Here is an 18,574-nt window from a genome sequence, read left to right as displayed (position 1 = left end):
ATTTGTGTTGTAAGATAGGCCTTATTTTTTAATCCTTTAAAATAGTAAATAAAATCAATAGTTTTGGCCATCTTCTGAAAAAATATTTCAGAAATATTATTGGCTTGTTTCCAAAAGCGTTTCTTTTGTAAAAAGGGGCGTGATGCCTTATACTTGACTAATTTATTATTTACATGCTAGTACATAAAGGTTTACAAATTTATCTATGTGCTACTTTTAGTTGAGCAACAGGCTGGGGAAAAAAAAATTGTTTATACAGTGCTCAGTACTTTTTAGAGTATAAAAAGGCAAACTCCTCACTGGAGGACCCAGTAATATGATATCTGGTCCTGCAACCTTATGCAAAAGAGAGATGTACCTAAGCACTTGGATTCCTCATGTTAGTAGTGTCTTGATGGCAACATATTTTGCTTAAAAAATAAAAAAGAAGAAAATTTGTTTCCTAACTTGAAACTCTCTTTGCTATGTTGTGTTGCAGTATATGAAGACAATGGGTGTTCATCCAGCCATTCATTTCTTTGCTTGGTTTCTGGAGAATGTCATTGTGCTCACAATAAGCAGCTGTGCTCTGGCCATCATTTTAAAAGCAAGTGGTATCTTTGCTTATAGCAATGGATTCCTCATCTTCCTTTTTATCCTGGATTTTGGAGTTACAGTTATTATGTTAAGCTATTTTTTGGGAGCATTTTTTACCAGTGCCAATACAGCAGCTCTGTGTGCCAGCCTTGTGTATATGATCAGTTTTTTACCCTACATAGTTTTGTTGGTCTTGCAGAACCAGTTGAGTTTCACCTACCAGATTATAATGGTAAATAGATTTTTTTCTTTTCTAATTTTTCTCCTCTAATCATGCTGTCGCTTTCCCTAGTTTTGAAACTTTAGACTATAATTTACTTATATTTTCTAAGGCTTCTGTTTGCTTTTGGGTTTCACTGGAAATGTCACATGTTTTGTTTCATGTTTTGAAAGTAGAAAGGAATCAAAAATAATTTTTCAGGGAAATTTTGTAAACCTACAGAAAATATAAGGAGGTTGCATTCCTCATGCTCATGAAATCTCTTTATGCTTTGGCCTCAAAATACTGCAATGCTAGCGTCCTTTCAAGGACACCAGATTATATGCCACTCTTGAAAGTCATTATTTGTTTGGAGGAAAAGTAGTGATTAATTTTCTGAATATAATTAGGGATTAGATCAGAAATGTATCTACTGTTTATTTAGCTGTACAGTCTGAGGTGTATGTTTCTTTTGATATTGGTTCTTCCACATCCTTTCCTGTCCTATGTATGCCATAGGCTGTTTTCTGTCTTGGTACTATCTTAACATGCTGTTTCCCTGATTTGGGTATCAAATATCACCATCATACAATGTAAACCGTATTTCACACATGATGGCTTTTGTCTTTCAAAATAACTCATGTAAGAAATGAAGCTGGTGGAATAACTCATATATTATTAAATAAAATAGACATTTTTTCAGTGTTAATTGATCAGATAAAATATTTTGGTTCTTTGCATACAAGTAAGCACAGATGTAAGACTAGAGAATTTGGGGATAAATAGGGTGGATTTTTTTTTTTTTTCTTATTGTGGCTTTTTTCCCTACCTTTGGGCCACAGAGAGGAAAAGTATGCATCAGATAACTTGCAGACTTTAAAACCAGTTATTTCAAAATAACTCTTCAGATATCCTGCATTTGCTGAAAATGAGAGGCAGCAGCATCTAAAAAAGACAATAATTTTTGAAGAGGGGGAGAGACCATCAAGTGAGATGGTGAAACCTTAACGATGTAAGAGGTAGGGACCCAGTTGATGGGAATTAGCATGAACTTCTCTGTACGAAAGTTTAATCCATTCATGATTTTGATTTTTTTTCTAAGAAGCAGCCTCTGTCATGCTTCTTTCTTTAGACAGCTACATAATATATTACTTTTGTGTCAAATATTGCAGAAACATTATTTTAACATAGGTGATAAAATGAACTGCTATCTCAGCTCACTCTAAGACTGCATAACTTTATCACTGAGTAATACTTCTTAATTTTAGTAATGCTTTTGGACCCCCCCATCAGCATTAATGAACTCAACAGTGTTTTTTCATTGATCACCAGTCATGCTTTCTTGTTATACTACATCACTAACTTGCTCATTTTCTACTTTGTGCTTTTGTGATACAGCATGACTATGTCACTTCTTAGAAGTCAAATGTTATTTCCTTGAATAAAAATGCTGTCTCATCATATTGTACCCAAAGTGTATATTCCTTCTGCCTCTGTTTCTTCTTGAGTTCTGCTCTTACTACAGAAACTCTTATACATTATAAGTTTTCAGTATGTGGTAGACTTATGATGGTCTATAACTCATTGTATAGTTAAGTAATGTTTTCCAATATTAATAACTGCATCAGTGGAGCTCTTTAAGGTATAGCAAATACTACTGCAGTATGTGGGAGCGTATTGTTTAAACATAAAATGAAATAATAACCATTAGCCTACGTGAAACAAAGGTCTATTTATTTTGTGCTTGCTTTTGTTATCATAAGTTCTTTTATTTCATTGAGTTTGTTAACAAAATGTTTTATTTGATGTTTGCATTCTGTTTCTCCTGTGGAGTAGTGTCTTCTGTCTACAACTGCGTTTGGGCAAGGAGTATTTTTCATTACGTTCTTTGAGGGCCAAGAAATAGGTAAGCTCTCCAGACCAAAGAAAAACTTTGTGATTAATATTTTGAAAACTACAGCTGCAAATCTTTTTCACTTCATTCGGAAAAATATCTCTAATTATGAGTTAACAAGATAGATCATAACAGGAGAAAAAGCTTTTTAACACCTCTTGAAAAACAAGTTAAGCTTGTGCCACTTTCTAGCAATAAATTAAAGTGGGTTTAGCATTGCTCTATTTGCAATAGAGGTTAGAGGAAGATCTCCACATCTCATGAGATGACAGAATGAATGTATTCAGTCAATGAAATCATTCTAGAGATGCAAACCCAAACTTTATATTTAGTGAAATTCAGTAGAGCTATCTAAGAGTGAGCAGATGACTGAATATTATTTCACTCATTGCATGTGTTATTTCTCTCAGGCCAATGGAGGAAGCTTTGGAAAGGCATTTAGAACAGTTTCTTGGAAGTCTTCAGTGATGTCAGAGGCAACTCTAACACTTGCTTTCTTGGTGAGGATATTAACAGGGAGTTTTGTAGGATCACAAAATGGTTCAGGTTGGGAGTGACCTCTGGAAGTCATCTAGTCTACCTCTGTTGATCTACCAGAGCCACCTAGAGTTGGTTGCCCAGGACCATTTCTAAACAGCTTTGGAATATCTCCAAGGTTGGACACTCCAAAACCTCTCTGGGCAATCTGTGCCAGTGCTCAGTCACTCTCACTGAAAAAGTGTTTCCTTATGTTCAGGGGGAACCTCCTGTGTTTCAGTTTGTGCTCACTGCCTCTTGACCTGTCACTGGGCACCACAGAAAAGAGCCTGGCTCTGTCTTATTGGCACTCTCCTTTCAGGTATTTATACATATTCATAAGATGTCCCTCAAGCCTTCTCTTGTCCAGGCTGAACAGTCCCAGATCTCTCAACCTTTCCTCATAGGAGAGGTGCTCCGGTCTCTTAATCAGCTCTGTAGCCCTTTGCTGGACGCTGCAGTACTTCTATGCATCCCTTGTGCTAGGAAGTCCAGAACTGGACCCAATGCTTCAAGTGTGGCCTCATCAGTACTGAATAAAAAGGGAACGATCACCTCCCTTGGCATTCTGGAAATGCTTTGCCTAAGGAAGCCCAATATATAATTAGCTTTCTTTGTGGCAAGGGCTTACTGTTGGCTCATGTTCAACTTTGTGTCCACCAGGACGCTCGCGTTCTTTTTTCAAAGATACTATCGACCTAGGTGTCCCCCACCATAATTGGTACATGGGATTGTCCCTTGAGAAGTGCAGGATGTTGCACTTCTTGATAAACTTCATGTGGTTTCTGTCAGCTTGTTTTGCTAGGCTGTGCAGGCCTCTCTGGGTGGCAGCATGACCCCCTGGCATATCAGCCCCTCCTCCCAATTTTGTGTCCTCAGCAAGCTGAGGCTGAGGCTACACTCTGCCTCATTATCCAGATCATTAATGAAGATGTTCACCTCTAGTAACTGACTTTCAGCTAGACTTTATGCCACTGATCACCACTCCATGGGCCTGGACATTCAGCCAGATTGAAATCTAGTTTACTCCTCCAGCCCATACTTCTCGGTTTCTGTAGGAGGATCTTATGGGAGACAGTATCAGAAGCCTTAGTCAAGTCCAGGTAGACGAAATCCACTGGTCTGCCCGCATCTACCAGGCCCATCTTTTCATCACAGAAGTTTAATAAAGTTTGGCAGGTGTGACTTCCTCTTGGTGAAGCTATGCTGACTACTCCTGATGATATTGTCCTTCATGTGCCTGGAAATGATTTCCAGGATTATCTGCTCCACGACATTCCCAGGGACAGAATTGAGGTTGACTGACCTGTAGTTCTCTGGGTCCACCTTGAAGATGAGTGATATTTGCTTTCCTCCAGTCTTCAGGCACTTCTCCCAGTTTCCATCATTGATCTGTTATTGAGAGTGGCCTTATAATGACATCAGCCAGCTCCCTCAGTGCTTTTGGGTGCATTCCATCAGGGTGCATGGACTTATTTGTGGGCAGTTTCCATAAGTATTTCCTGACCTGATCGTCTTCCACCAAAGGTATGTCATCCTTGCTCCAGACTTTGCCCTGGCCCTCTGAGACTGGGGATTTCTGAAGAATCAGACTTGCTAGTGAAGACTGATGCAAAGGTAGCATTCAGTACCTCAACCCTTTCCACATCCTGTGTAACCAGGTCGCCTGTCTTGTTGTGCAATAGGCCCACTTTTTCCCTAGTCTTCCTTTGGTCATGTATGTACTTATAGAAGCCCTTCTTGTCATCTTTGACATCCTTGGCCAGATTAAATTGCGATTGGGCTTTAGCTTTTGGATGCCTGAACAGTATTTCTGTATTCATCACAGGTTACCCATCCTTCCTTCCACTCTCTATATACTTAATTTTCATGTTTGAGTTTGGCTAGGAGCTCCTTGTTCATCTATGCAGGCCTCCTGGCTTTTTTTTTATCAGGTTTCCTGTTCATTGGGTTGAGCTTGGTAGATGCATCTGGGTTCACACATGCACTAGTGTATAACACAGTGGAGGTTTATGAGAACAATATTGTACAGAACAAGAACAGTGTAAGTTATTCACTCTCACATAATGCTAAGGTGAATATTTAACTATTGTACATTGGAAAGTAAGAAAAACAATTAATGCCCCTACTGAGCCAAAGTTCTATAGAAGTAGAAAAATGAATGTCTGCACCCTTAATAAATGTCTACAAAGGTTATGCTTTTAGGTATCTAAATAGCTAAAGGGATGTAATCTTTTTCTATTTTTACTACTATGGCAAGATTGATATTGACGACAGTGGATGTTTCAAACCACTAGGTATTGCAAAAGTATCAAAATGACATAATGACAGCAACTTGTAAGAGCGGAAAAGACAGTTGCAGAAAATATTACTTAAATTTCCCACCAGACATTTCATGAAAATGACTCATCTTTCCTGAAGAAAAGGAAAAACGTGCTTTGTGGAAATACTGCTTTTCCTGACAATCTTAGAAAAATAATTTTAGAAACAATATCATAACCCATTGTACCGTAAATAAAATAGCATTTTCAGAAAAAAAATACAATGCTTTTTGTAAATCTATGATTTGGTTACTTTTGTTTTTCACTTAGTAATGTGGTACATTTATTTAGTACTGGTGTTTTGTACCTTCTTCTTGTCATGTCTCTTGCAAAGTAATAAGTTTATGAAGCAATTACTCAGTGAGTTTGCTGTTCCAGTTTACCTCCAAATACAGTCAATGCACACAAATACCAGCTTTTTAGAATTCACAGATATAAGTTTTCAGGTCTAGCATTATAGAAATGACTTTAAATTTGTGTAACGCGTTTCTTTATGTTAGCAGAATGACATATAGTGTGATTCATTGAAGAGATCAGTGCCTCATTTTGTTGGAGTCATAGTTCTTTTTATTTTGCCAAACTGAGAACCAGCTAAAACTTCATAAACAGCCCTTTCTACAACAGCTTCTCTTCATACTGCTAGCAGCATGTCACCCGCTGTTATAAACAGAGGCTTGTAGAGGCATAGCAATTCATTTATATTCATTAGGATTACTGTTATTAACTACAGTCTTTTTTGTGTCAGTGCTAAAATACCCATAAGTGTGTGGTGTTGATGTGTTTGTGATCTTTAATGCTGTGCTGATTTAGCTTTGACCTTTTAAAAATCATTATCATTATTACTATTACTACCAGGAATTCAGTGGAATAATGTGCACCAGTCAATGGCACAAGGAGGATACATGACCTTTGGATGGATGTGCTGGATGATGTTTTTTGACTCCATTTTATATTCTATAGGTGGTTGGTATTTCAGCAACATTATTCCTGGTAAGATCATGGAGCTGTTCTTATTTAATGTATTTGAAGAAGTTATTGAATGGCATGGATAGAATTGTCTTTCCTCATTGTATGCAACTAAAACAAAACAATAGCTTTTTCTGAGTTGACATTTTGATGTACAGAACTTCCTTATTGCTTTATGGACTGGGTAAGAAAGTCTTCCTACATATGTAGAATTGAGTAGTGCTTAGGGATGGACTAGAATTTGTAGCCAGGCATGAAATATCTTTTATTTGTATATGAGAGTGACTAATATTGGAAAGACTTAGGAACTTGTCGGTATTTCACAGTAAGAAAGCTCAGTCTAGTAGCAAAGCTTCCTGTGAAAATGATGAATTTTCTGAGCCGGTACTTGGACTGAAACCCACAAACCACATGTTTTCTGATCACAAAAACTTCAAACTGCCTGGTCACCGTATCTTGCTCCCAGGTAGTCCACAGTCCAATGCATAAGGAAAACTAATTATCTTTCAAGAATATTTTCAGAAAGTAGTGTGATTTTTTTAAAATTACCTAAGTTTTATGAATATTATTGAGTTGTTTGATGCATTTTTAATTGTTAGCCTAGTGCTTCACTAGCTGAAATTTACCTTTCCTCTGATTTGCATATGTTACTTTTTCTTCTAGCTACTCTGAATTTGTTTTAAAAATATAAAACCCAAGAAATTAATTTTGCCTTGAAAGACAGGGGTGTGTGGAATATACAAGTTTAGGCTAAACTGACACCTGCCTTTCAGTGTCAATGACATGCAACTCCAAACACACAGAGAGTGTATTGTGTGATTGGTAAGTGAAGCCTGGAAAAAGATTGGGCAATGCCAAAGTTTAGGCTGTGTGTAGCAGCATATTTTCACTCTTTCTGGTTGAATTGTATGATACATGTTTTTTATGCTGGCTGATTTATTGAAGTTGTACAGATAATAAAGGAAAAATAATCTTTAATGACTGGTACAATAGATTATTTTTAGAATATAAAGCTGTTTCTCTTGTCAGGCCACTTTTTTTTTTTTTTCCCCTCTAGGTTACATGATTGTGTTAGGCTGTGCCTACATGCTGTTAAGTCTATGATTCTGTTCCACTTTAAAGCTGATTTAGAGATAGGGTAAAGCACAGTATCACTGAGGATTGATTTTTTTTATCCAGGACCTGGTGTTATGGCCAAGTGACTTTTTTTCCGTGTTATTAAGCTCAGCTAAGAGTTTGAACTAATTAAATGGTGTAAGCAGCTCTTTGCAACTAGTGATAGGACATTAGTAGTCTACAAACAAATATGAAAATACTGTAAATTTTGCAACAGTTTCTATCATAATTATAATCTAGGAAAATCTGGATTAAAGAACCAATGGTACTTCCCTTTTACTGCTTCCTACTGGAAGAACCTATGTGGTGCAGAGAGGAGGAAGAGACATTATCTGAATTCTAATATGTTTTTCTTCAATGAAAGCTTCCAAGAAAAAGGTTTGTAGTCATAAAATAATTTTAATAATTGCTCTTTTCTGAACAGTGTACTGATTTTGATCAATCTGCTTTTACCATTGCTTGGTTCTGTAATATGTGTTTAGACCTTGTACCTTTCTCTCCATTATATAGTGTATACTATGAACATTATATACTAACTGCTAATTGTGCTGTCACCTGTAATTCCTGAATTGTTTAATTAAAACTATTGTACATAAATATTTAAGAAATCTATTTAAAAAAATCAAAACAAGTACCTCTTTGCTTCATCCTGTTCCTGTGTATTGCCTCTTTTCTACAATCTTCTGAAGTTCATTGAACCCTTTCATCCTCTTACTGAATCTGAAAAGTGTTGTGATATATAAACTTTCTCCCTGCCCATGCAGTTTCATTTTCTTTCTCCTCATCTACTGTTTTTTTTTTTTCTTCTTGTTTCAGTGGAAAAATGAACTTATTAATTTGTTTCTCTTCTATTTCTTATTTCCCTCTTCCATAATCACTACTCTTTCTATCTCTGCTTCTTAGCCCTTTGTTTAAAAAGCCACTGTTATTGTAACTAATTTTTGTCTGCCTTCAGGTACATTCACTGTTCTCCTATTTCTTTTTTCACTCGCTTAAAATTATTTTAGATGTTTTAGGTTTTTTTCCTCTCTCAGGTCTCTTTAAGGACTTTCTCATATTTCATTTGTGTTTTGTGGATGAAGGAGTAAGCAACACTCACCTATATTCCTTCTTGGTCCTTCAAACAACATGATGGGTTGTTGTGGTTTTTTTTGGAAGTTACAGTAGCTTGGAAATGATCCAGTTGTCTGTAGCACAGGTGAAGTATATGAACAACTCAACAGACTCATGTATTGATATCTCCTAGAGCAGGGCAACGTCAAAAGGTTTTGAGGTTCATTTAAGCATTTGTGGAACAGCTATCAGTATGAATTTTGTCTGAATTTCTGTAATTGGAAACAATTCCACTTAGATAAGATGATTGTCTTTGGCCCTTACTTAAATTGAAGAGTTTCAGTGTTTCCCCTTGGGTTCACCACGTCCTCTGTGGAAAGTGAAGAAAAAGCTCACCTCTGTCTGAGAAGTCACTAGTGTGGTCTTGTGGCTTAAGCCATTCAAGTGATTACCTACAACTTTGTCCTCTGCTTAAAATGATACATGTTAAGTAAATTGGTAGCTGCCCTGCATGCAAAGGACTTTCTCTCGTTCATAAGAATTTGGCGTGATTGTACTGAAAATGTGATAAATGCATTTTTCATGGATAATTTGCTTGGAACAGCCAAGTGAGTTTCTCCCAGGAGATTTCTCCATTTGTTCCATATATCCCAGGTAGGAGCTGGTATAGTGGGTGTGGAAAGCACTTTGGCAATCAGAGGTGTGTCAGGGAAAGGCTGGAGTGTATGTTCTACAAGCTGGAACTATTACTAGAGTATGGCTGGCAGAAATGTGGGTACTGAGTATAAACCTCTCTTCTTGCACTATTTATTTATATTTTATTTAATTACATATCAAATTAAATCAAATATAGATATAAATTATAAATATATGTAAATATATATTTTTTTATGTTTTGATATATAAAATATATCTTTAAAGGGATAATTCTTTCTTCTCATAATTCTCATCCACAACAGTTTCTGTTTCTTTGGACTAACATTCCAATTTGGCTTGCCTTTGTTTAAAGAGAATTAAAAAAATCCCACTACCAGTTTTCTCAGTTGTAATGAGTAAATAAAATATTGTATATTAATAATAAATGTATGGGGATGGTGACTGACTGTGCTTATGTTTGGAAAGTAGTGCCAACCTTTCCTCCTGACATAGAAAGGAAATCAGCGCTACCTGTATCTTCTGATCATCTCACTGTTAGGAAAATGCTGGGTATCTACTTGCCTTGAAGACCTTCAGTTATGCTTAGACTAGACTGCTGCTCTAAATCATTTAATAAAGGAAAATGCTTTGCTTTTTTGACTGGATGAATTGAGAGGATTATCTTGCTATGCCTGTTAATGTTTTGTGTCCGAAACTGGATGGTATATATGAAGTAGTTCACACAGAATTTTCTTATGCTTATGGGCATAAAACAATGATTCAAGCAACATTATTATAAATGTTTTTTGTATTAGAAATAAAATATAACAACTATTCTCTGACTCCATGGAGATGTACGTGGACATGCACGCAACTTGGCATAATTGTTTTAGGTTGCTTTTTGAAACTGCAAATAGGTCAAGTTCTTAGCAAATATTAACTGTCATAGCATCTTTGTTAGTCAAGCTTATGTGAGTTTGGAGCATCTGAAAATCTGTTCTAGGCTTTGATAAATGGCAACATGGATTAAGTTAATTTGTTATTCTCCATATGTGCACACACATATGTTTAGATTCAGGACCATCTTTATCTGCTACTCTCCCCAACACAGAACCAGCACCTCCAAGCTGGAAAGGCCCTTGCATGGAAGGCGCCACCATTGGTGTTGTGTTGCTGTCTCTGACCAAAGAGCACATGGACAGCCAGAAAGCTGCTGTTAAAGGTCTCAGCCTCACTTTCCACAGAGGTCAGATAACAGCACTCTTGGGACCTAATGGAGCTGGCAAGACAACAGTTATGTAAGTCTGCCATTTAATACTGTTACAGTCCCCTCTGATCTCTCCCATGCTTCCCCACTTCTAAATGTTTGTGAAATACTTCCTATGTTGTTTTTTCTTTTTCCCAAATAAATGTTTAGTAATCTCCCCAAAGCACATGGAAAGTGGAGGTCATAGTTTGCAGATGACACCAAACTGGATGGGAGTGTTGATCTGCTGAAGGGTAGGAAGGCCATACAGAGGGATCTGGACTGACTGAGAGGGGTCTGGAGCACAAGTTTTATGAGGAACAGTTGAGGGAACTGCGGCTGTTTAGCCTGGAGAAAAGGAGGCAAGTGACAGGATAAGAGGAGATGGCCTCAAGTTGTGCCAGGGGAGGTTTAGATTGGGTATTAGGAAAAAAATTATGGATGGAATAGGTTGTTAGGCTTTGGAACAGGCTGTCCAGGGAAGTGTTGGAGTCACCATCCCTGGAGGTGTTCGAAAAGTGTTTAGACGAGGTTCTTAGGGACAAGGTTTATTGCTAGAGTTAGGCTAGGTTATGGTTGGACTTAATGATCCTGAGGGTCTCTTCCAACTGAAATGATTCTATGATTCTCTCTACAACAAAAACAATGTAATGAATAGAAAACTGGGTCCTCTGTGCCACTGAAACTATTTAGTTCAGGAGCAGCTCAACTAGGAACTGGGTATATCAAGTTGTGGAGCTGAAAATATCTCAGGAAAGTGTTCTTTTCTAACATCCCAGATGTATTCCTGTTACATGGACAATGTGGAGTTCTATGGGATTTTGTCCTTTGTTCCTAGAGATTGAAAGGAACGTCTCTCTTGGCAGTTGACCAGAAATGAAAATGACACTAAAAACATCTCAATTAAGACATCTATGTATTTCTACTTTTATGTTAGCTATGATCAGCTTTAAGAAAACCAGTGATGCAGGACAAGATCCAATTAGGAATTACTTGTCAGCTAGAATACACATGTGAAAAAGGAAACAATCTGTCATATTTGATTGGGAAAAACAGGCTTTGTTCTGAAAGTAAGGAAATGATGGATTGTTAAGACTTTTTTTTTTTTTTTTTTAGTAAGAGTGGTGTCTCTGTGACTATGCTCAATGGAATTGGTGTTGCTTTAAGGGTACTAGGCTGTTCCAAGTGTGAGCTATGTAATACAATCAGCACACATGATCTCGCTGATTTTTTTTTAATTTATTATTATTATTTTTATTTTTTAAAAAATTTCTATTTATTTTCTTGTATCAGATCACTGTTGACTGGCCTATATCCACCAAGCTCTGGTACCATTATTATTAATGGAAAGGACATACGTACTGATCTGGCTGCCATCAGGACAGAGCTGGGTGTTTGCCCACAATATGATGTCTTGTTCAACATACTAACAGTACGAGAACATCTACTGCTTTATGGATCTGTGAAGGCACCTGGCTGGACAAAGGAACAGTTGAATCAGCAAGTCAGTGGGTAAGTTTTCCTTTTATTTGTTGAAATCTGTCAAGTAAATCAGTAGTTTCTATTGCAAGGCACTTAAACAAGAAAGTGCTAAAGCTAAACTGCAAGTGAAAGCAAATGAAAACTGCAGATTTTCCATGAGTATTTATCACACTTCATATTCTGAAATTGTGTTTTGAAAATTGATTTCTTAGTTTTAATCTGTACTTGAATGTATTTGTAGTGAAAACGCAAATGTTTGAAAATCTGGTATACAGAACCATCAAATAATTTTGCTTTGACTGGAGTGGAGATGGTGAACCTGGTAGCAGTTGCAGTGGTTCCCACCTCATGCTGTCTGCCTTACCTCCCTCCTTGCTGGAGAGGCAGATAGAAAGTAAACCGCTTTGTGTTCACCCTGAGTTTTCAGTTAAGCCAACACTGACTTTATGCATTTATTATCTTGTATTCCCTCACCTGCAGTAGAGAGAAGACTGGAAAACCAGAAAAGGCAGCTAAAGATGGTCCCTGTTACAGTCTTTTAAAATAGGACATCGTATTTTTTTCCTTTCTCAAATTCAGAGTTTTAATGTGTTCAATAAGTGAAGGGGTTTAAAAACAGACAATCTGATAAGAAAAACAAGTCAGAGCTCTGACATGACTTCAGGGGATTAGCCACTTGTCAGGTTGAGAATGTTTGCTAGTGGTTTTGGACTGCTACTTTTTTCCTATAGGACTAGATCTTCTTCATTTTTGCATCATGTATTAAATCACTAATAAACTGTACAGGGTGAAATCTTGTTCATTAGTATCAAACTGCATTTTCTGAACTTTAAGAATAAAATGTATGCTCTTCTAATAGTGTGTCAGTGTAAATAGTTTCTGTTTACTTTCTGATTCATGCTAGACTGTGTGGAGGGCTGGGCACTTCCATGCTTCAATGGAAATAAATGCCAAGTTGATGAGAGTTCTCCTGAAGTGTACAATTGGGCATATGTAGACACAGTTGTGGCAAAATGGCTTTCCCTTTGGGTAGCTATCATAAAAGCGTGATACTTTAAAATTTTAATCTGAAAAATCTCTACTGTGGGATACTGCGTTCTCTCTAGAAACAACAGAAACAGCTCTCCAGAACAACAAGGAAAAACCAGATATAGTATTTGGTTAAAATTTATGCAAAATAATATCCTGTATTTTATTGTACTTAGACTGCTGAATTGTAATTTCAGCAGCAGTCTGTCATACTAATGGCACATAAGAATACTCAGGACTCTGCAGGCCTTGCTGCTAAGAAAAATTTACTTGTTTTTTTAAAGGCAATGAAATACTTCACAGAAATTAGAAAAGCAACAAAACAATGAAATAAATTTGGGTTTTATTAAGCAAAGAAAGATCTCTTCTAAAGAGATTAAGAATAATTTTCTTTGATATATGCCTATGCAACAATTATAGAAATGTGTTTTCTTAGAAATGAAAAATTCTCCTAGGGTAAATGCATGGTTTACAGACTGTACGTTCACTGAAATGATTCAAGAAGTTAGTTTAGGACTGTTGAGACTTTTGTGTTTCGCTTGGAAGCCTGATAGCAACTGAAAGCTTCCTTTATTGAGCACATTCCCACACACTGCTCAGATGCAAGACTATCAGGGGTCAAGGGTTGAATAGGCGATTTCTATAAGGTATCTCCCAGTCCTTAACACAAGAATTAGATTAGGCAGGATTAGGTAGTATTATCCTACCAAAGGATCACTAGTCTGTTTACTTTACAGAAAGATGTCTTCAAAACAAACAACAAAAAAAGCAAAAAAAAAAGCATCAGTATCACCTTATTTATTTCAAATGATTACAAGTTTCCTAAAAGCTCATATATTTTTTAAGGTTTTTTAGGTAGTTGTAAACACTGAAGCACTAACCATCTTTACAATAGTTTTAGAGGTTGTAACCTAGAGTTTGCTGAAATCATTGGACAAACTGGTGTTTGTTTTATTGGAATTAATTTCAAAATTGTTTGTCCTTATCCTGCACAATACTGATCCAGAATTTGCATTTAAGGTGTTGATGCCTGTATTTTGATGTACTGATGTACTTTGTAGGTAAAGATACAAATTTTTTCCTATTCATTTTTGCCACCTAATTGTATAATCAGTCAGAGGTTGTAGTTTTTCACTTTCCATTTACAGTAACATTTGAGTAATTCTGCTCTGAGTGGACATGAAAAAAACAAGTCCCATTTCTGTCCTCCTATTTCAGAGCTCTGGAAGATGTGGATTTATCCCAACATCAGTACAAACCTGTTGGAGCCCTTTCTGGGGGAATGAAAAGGAGACTGTCAATTGCCATCTCCTTTATTGGAAACTCGAAGACAGTTGTTCTAGATGAGCCTACCAGTGGAGTAGATCCATGTTCTCGACGTAGCATCTGGAATGTTCTTCTGAAGTACAAATCTGGTACAAAGCTTATACACATAACTTGCTGCTTATTTTCCTTGCTGGAATTTTGTTTCAATAAATTTAAAAAGGAGAGTCACAATATTCGTACTGCTATTCAATAAACAAACACATTCATTTCAGAAGTAATATTTAATTAAACTTGGGAAACTTTAAAGGAATCAAGTGAGATAAGAAGAATTATCTACTATCTCATGAAAGAAGCCCAGTCTAACAGAAGACTGAGTTAATTCTGAGTCCTGTTCTGAAGTTTCCCCTCCCCTCCCCTCCCCTCCCCTCCCCTCCCCTCCCCTCCCCTCCCTTCCCCTCCCCTCCCTCTTTCTTTTTTGTTAGTGTGTCAAAATTATTTTCTTGTTTTCATTTCTGATTTTGCACATATCTATATATAGATGCGTATACACTTCTACTGAAAATAGACTCATTAGTCAGTCTGCTACATCAATTTTTAAGTGCGATAAGGTTAAAAACCGATTGTGGGAAGCAAACTCTTCAGTTAGTGAGAACTCAGTTAGCTGTAATAATTCACAGTGAATGATCCACTGAAATAGACACTGCTGTTATGTGGTTTTAAGTAATTTCTTAAGCTCTTAAACCAGCTTGAAGTTGTAATGATTTAATACTGCTTACTACATATAACACAAGGCAAAACAGGTTTAGACCTGAATCTCAGACTGTAAATCCAAAGGTGAGTTTGGTTTGTGCCTTGTAGTTATGTTTTGAAGTGCCCTGAAACTTCTTCCCTTAAGAGTAAAGGACCCACATGAAAGCACGATGTGTTTCTCTAGAAACCAAGTTTTGCATACTTGTACCAATCTTTCTGATGCAGGTTGCACACTGATCTTTACCACTCACCATCTTGATGAGGCAGAGGTGCTCAGCGACCACATTGCCATCCTGCAGCATGGCCAGCTGAGGTGCTGTGGTTCTCCCTCTTATCTGAGAGAAACATATGGCCAGGGACACAGTCTAACGCTCATAAAGAAGGTATCCTATAAATTTACTGAACAGAACTTAACAGTGCCTGCCAAGTAATAGTCATGTATATGGTAAGGGAGTGCATGTCCCTGCCAGGAAGTAATATGTGATATAAATTATTAGATAGTGCGCAAAATATGTTTCTATCAGCTTTCTTGATTGTATTGGGTAGGTGATGGTATTATTATTATGATTATTGTTACTACTACTATTCTTATTTGGAAGAAGACAATTACATCATTGAAAATGATGAATTTCAATATTTAGCTGAAAAGGGCTTTGTCTCACTGTTCTTTAGTCCTAGGAAATATGGTTTCATCAGTGGAAATTTTCCTATATGAATTCTACTATGAAATCCCATACTTCTGGTGACATTTAACTTGCATGATTATCTTTCTTTCCTGATAGCCCTCTCTGTTTGAAATCCAGGATCCTAAGCATATTGTTCGCGTCACATCTTTGGTACAGACCCACATCCCAGAAGCCTTCTTGAAAGAGAATAGTGGGACTGAGCTGACCTATGTAATTCCAGAAATGGCAGATAAGACCTCCTTTAAAGCTCTGTTTCAGGCTTTAGATCAAAGCCTTCATCATCTACATGTGACTGGCTATGGCATTTCTGACACCACCTTGGAAGAGGTACTTTTAGCTTTTCTGTGTCATGACATTTTCTTGGGTAGAGAATCCTGTATTAACGTCCAGTTGCTATTATTGTATCTTTCATATTTCACAGCAGTTTCTTGTGAGAAACTTGTCTTCTAAAAAAAAAAAAAAGTTCAGGGAAAATGTATAAACACATATTTTCTCGCTTTGCTGCACTGTTAATTTCAGCACTACAACTTCAAAAATCCAATGTGAACACTGAGGAACTGTGTAACATTTACATGCTCATTTCTGCATTTACTTAAGAAAAAGTTAATGTCTCATTGATTTAATAAGAACCACTGTTGTTGTCCTGAATCTTTGGCACTGGAATGAGCTATGAACTCGCAAAGCTGCCGGTTCAGTTAAGGTAGCTCTTGGGGTGGAAAAAAAGATGCTGAGGGTACTCTCAGACTTGCAAAGTTGTAATTCTTAAGACTTGGTAAAACTGTGTAGGGAAATGTCTAAAGAGTATTTTGTGGGTATACCGAGAGAGGTACAGTTATATACATGTATACATGAACATATATACATGCTAATATACCTATGTATACATATCTTTGTGTGCCTATATATACCAAAAAGATCAGAGAAAGAGACTCTGTTATGCTACTTCATCACTTCTGAATTTAGCTCTATGTAAATAACCATATCAGTGAGAAGTTATTTTGCTTGGACTCTTTTTACTCTGACTATAACATCTAAATATCAAGATTCCACAAACCACAACTGTTCAAGTTTTGTATTATAGATATTTTTGAAAATATATTTTTTTCCACTTCTTCAAGTGATGATAAGAGACTCAGTATTTTTTTTGATGCACAAAACACATGTATTTTTATTTGATGGCACAATTCATTCAATATCAATTTGTGAAACTGTGTAATCCAGTGATTAGCTATATTGTTAAAGACAGACAATGTTGGATTGTTTTCTAACAGAAAATTTAACATATGTTAGAAAAAAAAAAACACAAAAGCAATGAGATGCACATTCTTGTAGAGTGGCATTTTTAACACATGGCAATAAATACTTAGTATAGAAAAGGGATGTGTCACTTCTCCCTCTGTTCCCTGTAAATGTATTAAATGGTATGATACAGTACTGTGGTCAGCTGCAACACAAGATCCCCTAGGGAGATGCTCATCTTTGCTGTTTTTATGAAGATGACACACTTGAAAACCCGTGCATTGTATCTTTGCTGTGTAGGCCATATGCATAGGAATTAATGGTGTCAGATATTTGAAACTGCATCAACAGTTCTGGGTTTGTTTTACAAATTTAGAATTTTTCATGTTATATAATCTGTGAAAAAATATAAGTAGAACCCAAATAATAGAAGTAAACCTAAAGTGACAATTTTCATGAAATTTATTGAACCAATACACCACTATGTGGAGCTGCTCTATCCTGAAGTGGTCCATTGGGAGACATCTTTAGGAGTATGTTGGTTTACTACATAGGTTTTTAGGACTCTGGACAAGCATAAAGGATTAAGTTTTGCACAACTGTTTATAAACTGAAGTTCAAAGAATGATCTACCAGCAGGTATGTGGTTTCCTTTAAAGTTAAGCTCTATACAACTTAGTTATTAAAAACAAAAAGGCATCTCTTCAGTGTTTCTCTTATAAATGATCACAGTACATAAAGCTAGTGTGGCAAACATTCGCTATGGCAAGAGGTGGGGGAGGAGAAAAAAAACTCATACAAATTTAATAAATATTTTACATAAAGTTATAATTTAAATTATGTTCCCACTATACAATTCTATGAGGCAAGTAAAAAACTTATTGAAGAAGCTTATTGAAAAATTGCTATTTTCTTTCAAATTACATAGGGTGATTAACATACTATAAGAAAGAATACTGTTCACTGCCAAACTTTATAGATTCTGAGGTAATGTGTATATTTGGAACCTTTTTTGATTATGTCCCTGTGGGGTATCATACAACTTTTCAGAACTGGCATCTGTAAAATAAATGTGAGGTTGTCATGAAATATAATGAAGCTTCTTCAGTGTGCTACATCTGTTATTCAATTGAGAGCTTGCTTTTGGTTGTTTTCTGCAGGGGAGGTTAAAAAAAAGCTTTAAAGGTGTTATTAGATATTGATGTATCATCCTTCAGCTTGAGGAGTTAATGCATTAATTTGGGGTGATTTCTGTCATCTCTGCATCTCAGCATTAGTCGTTGTTACAAGCCCAACTCTCGATTTTCTTATCAAAAGCCTCTTTGCATTGGCAACTAAATGGATAGGACATAATAGAGCTATTTAGTCTATTCAAACAATTCAATATGGAAACAAAGAACTCTGACTTAAAAGGAAGAAAGATGTTATAATTTTTATTTTATCCTTCCTTTTTGTTCTCTTATACACTTACCATTATTCTTTTCCAGTCTGAGGGGCACTCGTACTCTTTAAATATCTTACTCTTCAATGGAAACCAAGATTCAATTCATACTTCAAAGCAGTCTTGAAGTTCTAAAAAAATCACTTCCTAACATCTCA

At 36.4% G+C, this 18,574-nt stretch overlaps 1 protein-coding gene across 1 annotated transcript in view; it reads left to right on the top strand.

Annotated features, from left to right (window-relative positions):
• ABCA13 (ATP binding cassette subfamily A member 13) overlaps positions 1–18,574 on the top strand; it is a gene marked incomplete at both ends in the record, with an annotated part of 166,975 nt that overhangs the window by 58,961 nt on the left and 89,440 nt on the right. The window contains 5 exons of the mRNA XM_080364158.1: positions 10,350–10,575; positions 11,817–12,035; positions 14,253–14,449; positions 15,276–15,433; positions 15,833–16,063. Coding sequence (XP_080220284.1) covers positions 10,350–10,575; positions 11,817–12,035; positions 14,253–14,449; positions 15,276–15,433; positions 15,833–16,063 — 1,031 coding nt within the window. The remainder of the gene's footprint in view (positions 1–10,349; positions 10,576–11,816; positions 12,036–14,252; positions 14,450–15,275; positions 15,434–15,832; positions 16,064–18,574) is intronic.

The sequence above is a fragment of the Nesoenas mayeri genome, assembly GCF_963082525.1.
Source record: "Nesoenas mayeri genome assembly, chromosome: 2".
In the NCBI taxonomy this organism is placed as follows: domain Eukaryota; kingdom Metazoa; phylum Chordata; class Aves; order Columbiformes; family Columbidae; genus Nesoenas; species Nesoenas mayeri.
Note: the sequence above shows the minus strand (reverse complement) of the source record. Positions and strands in the feature narration are given on the sequence as shown.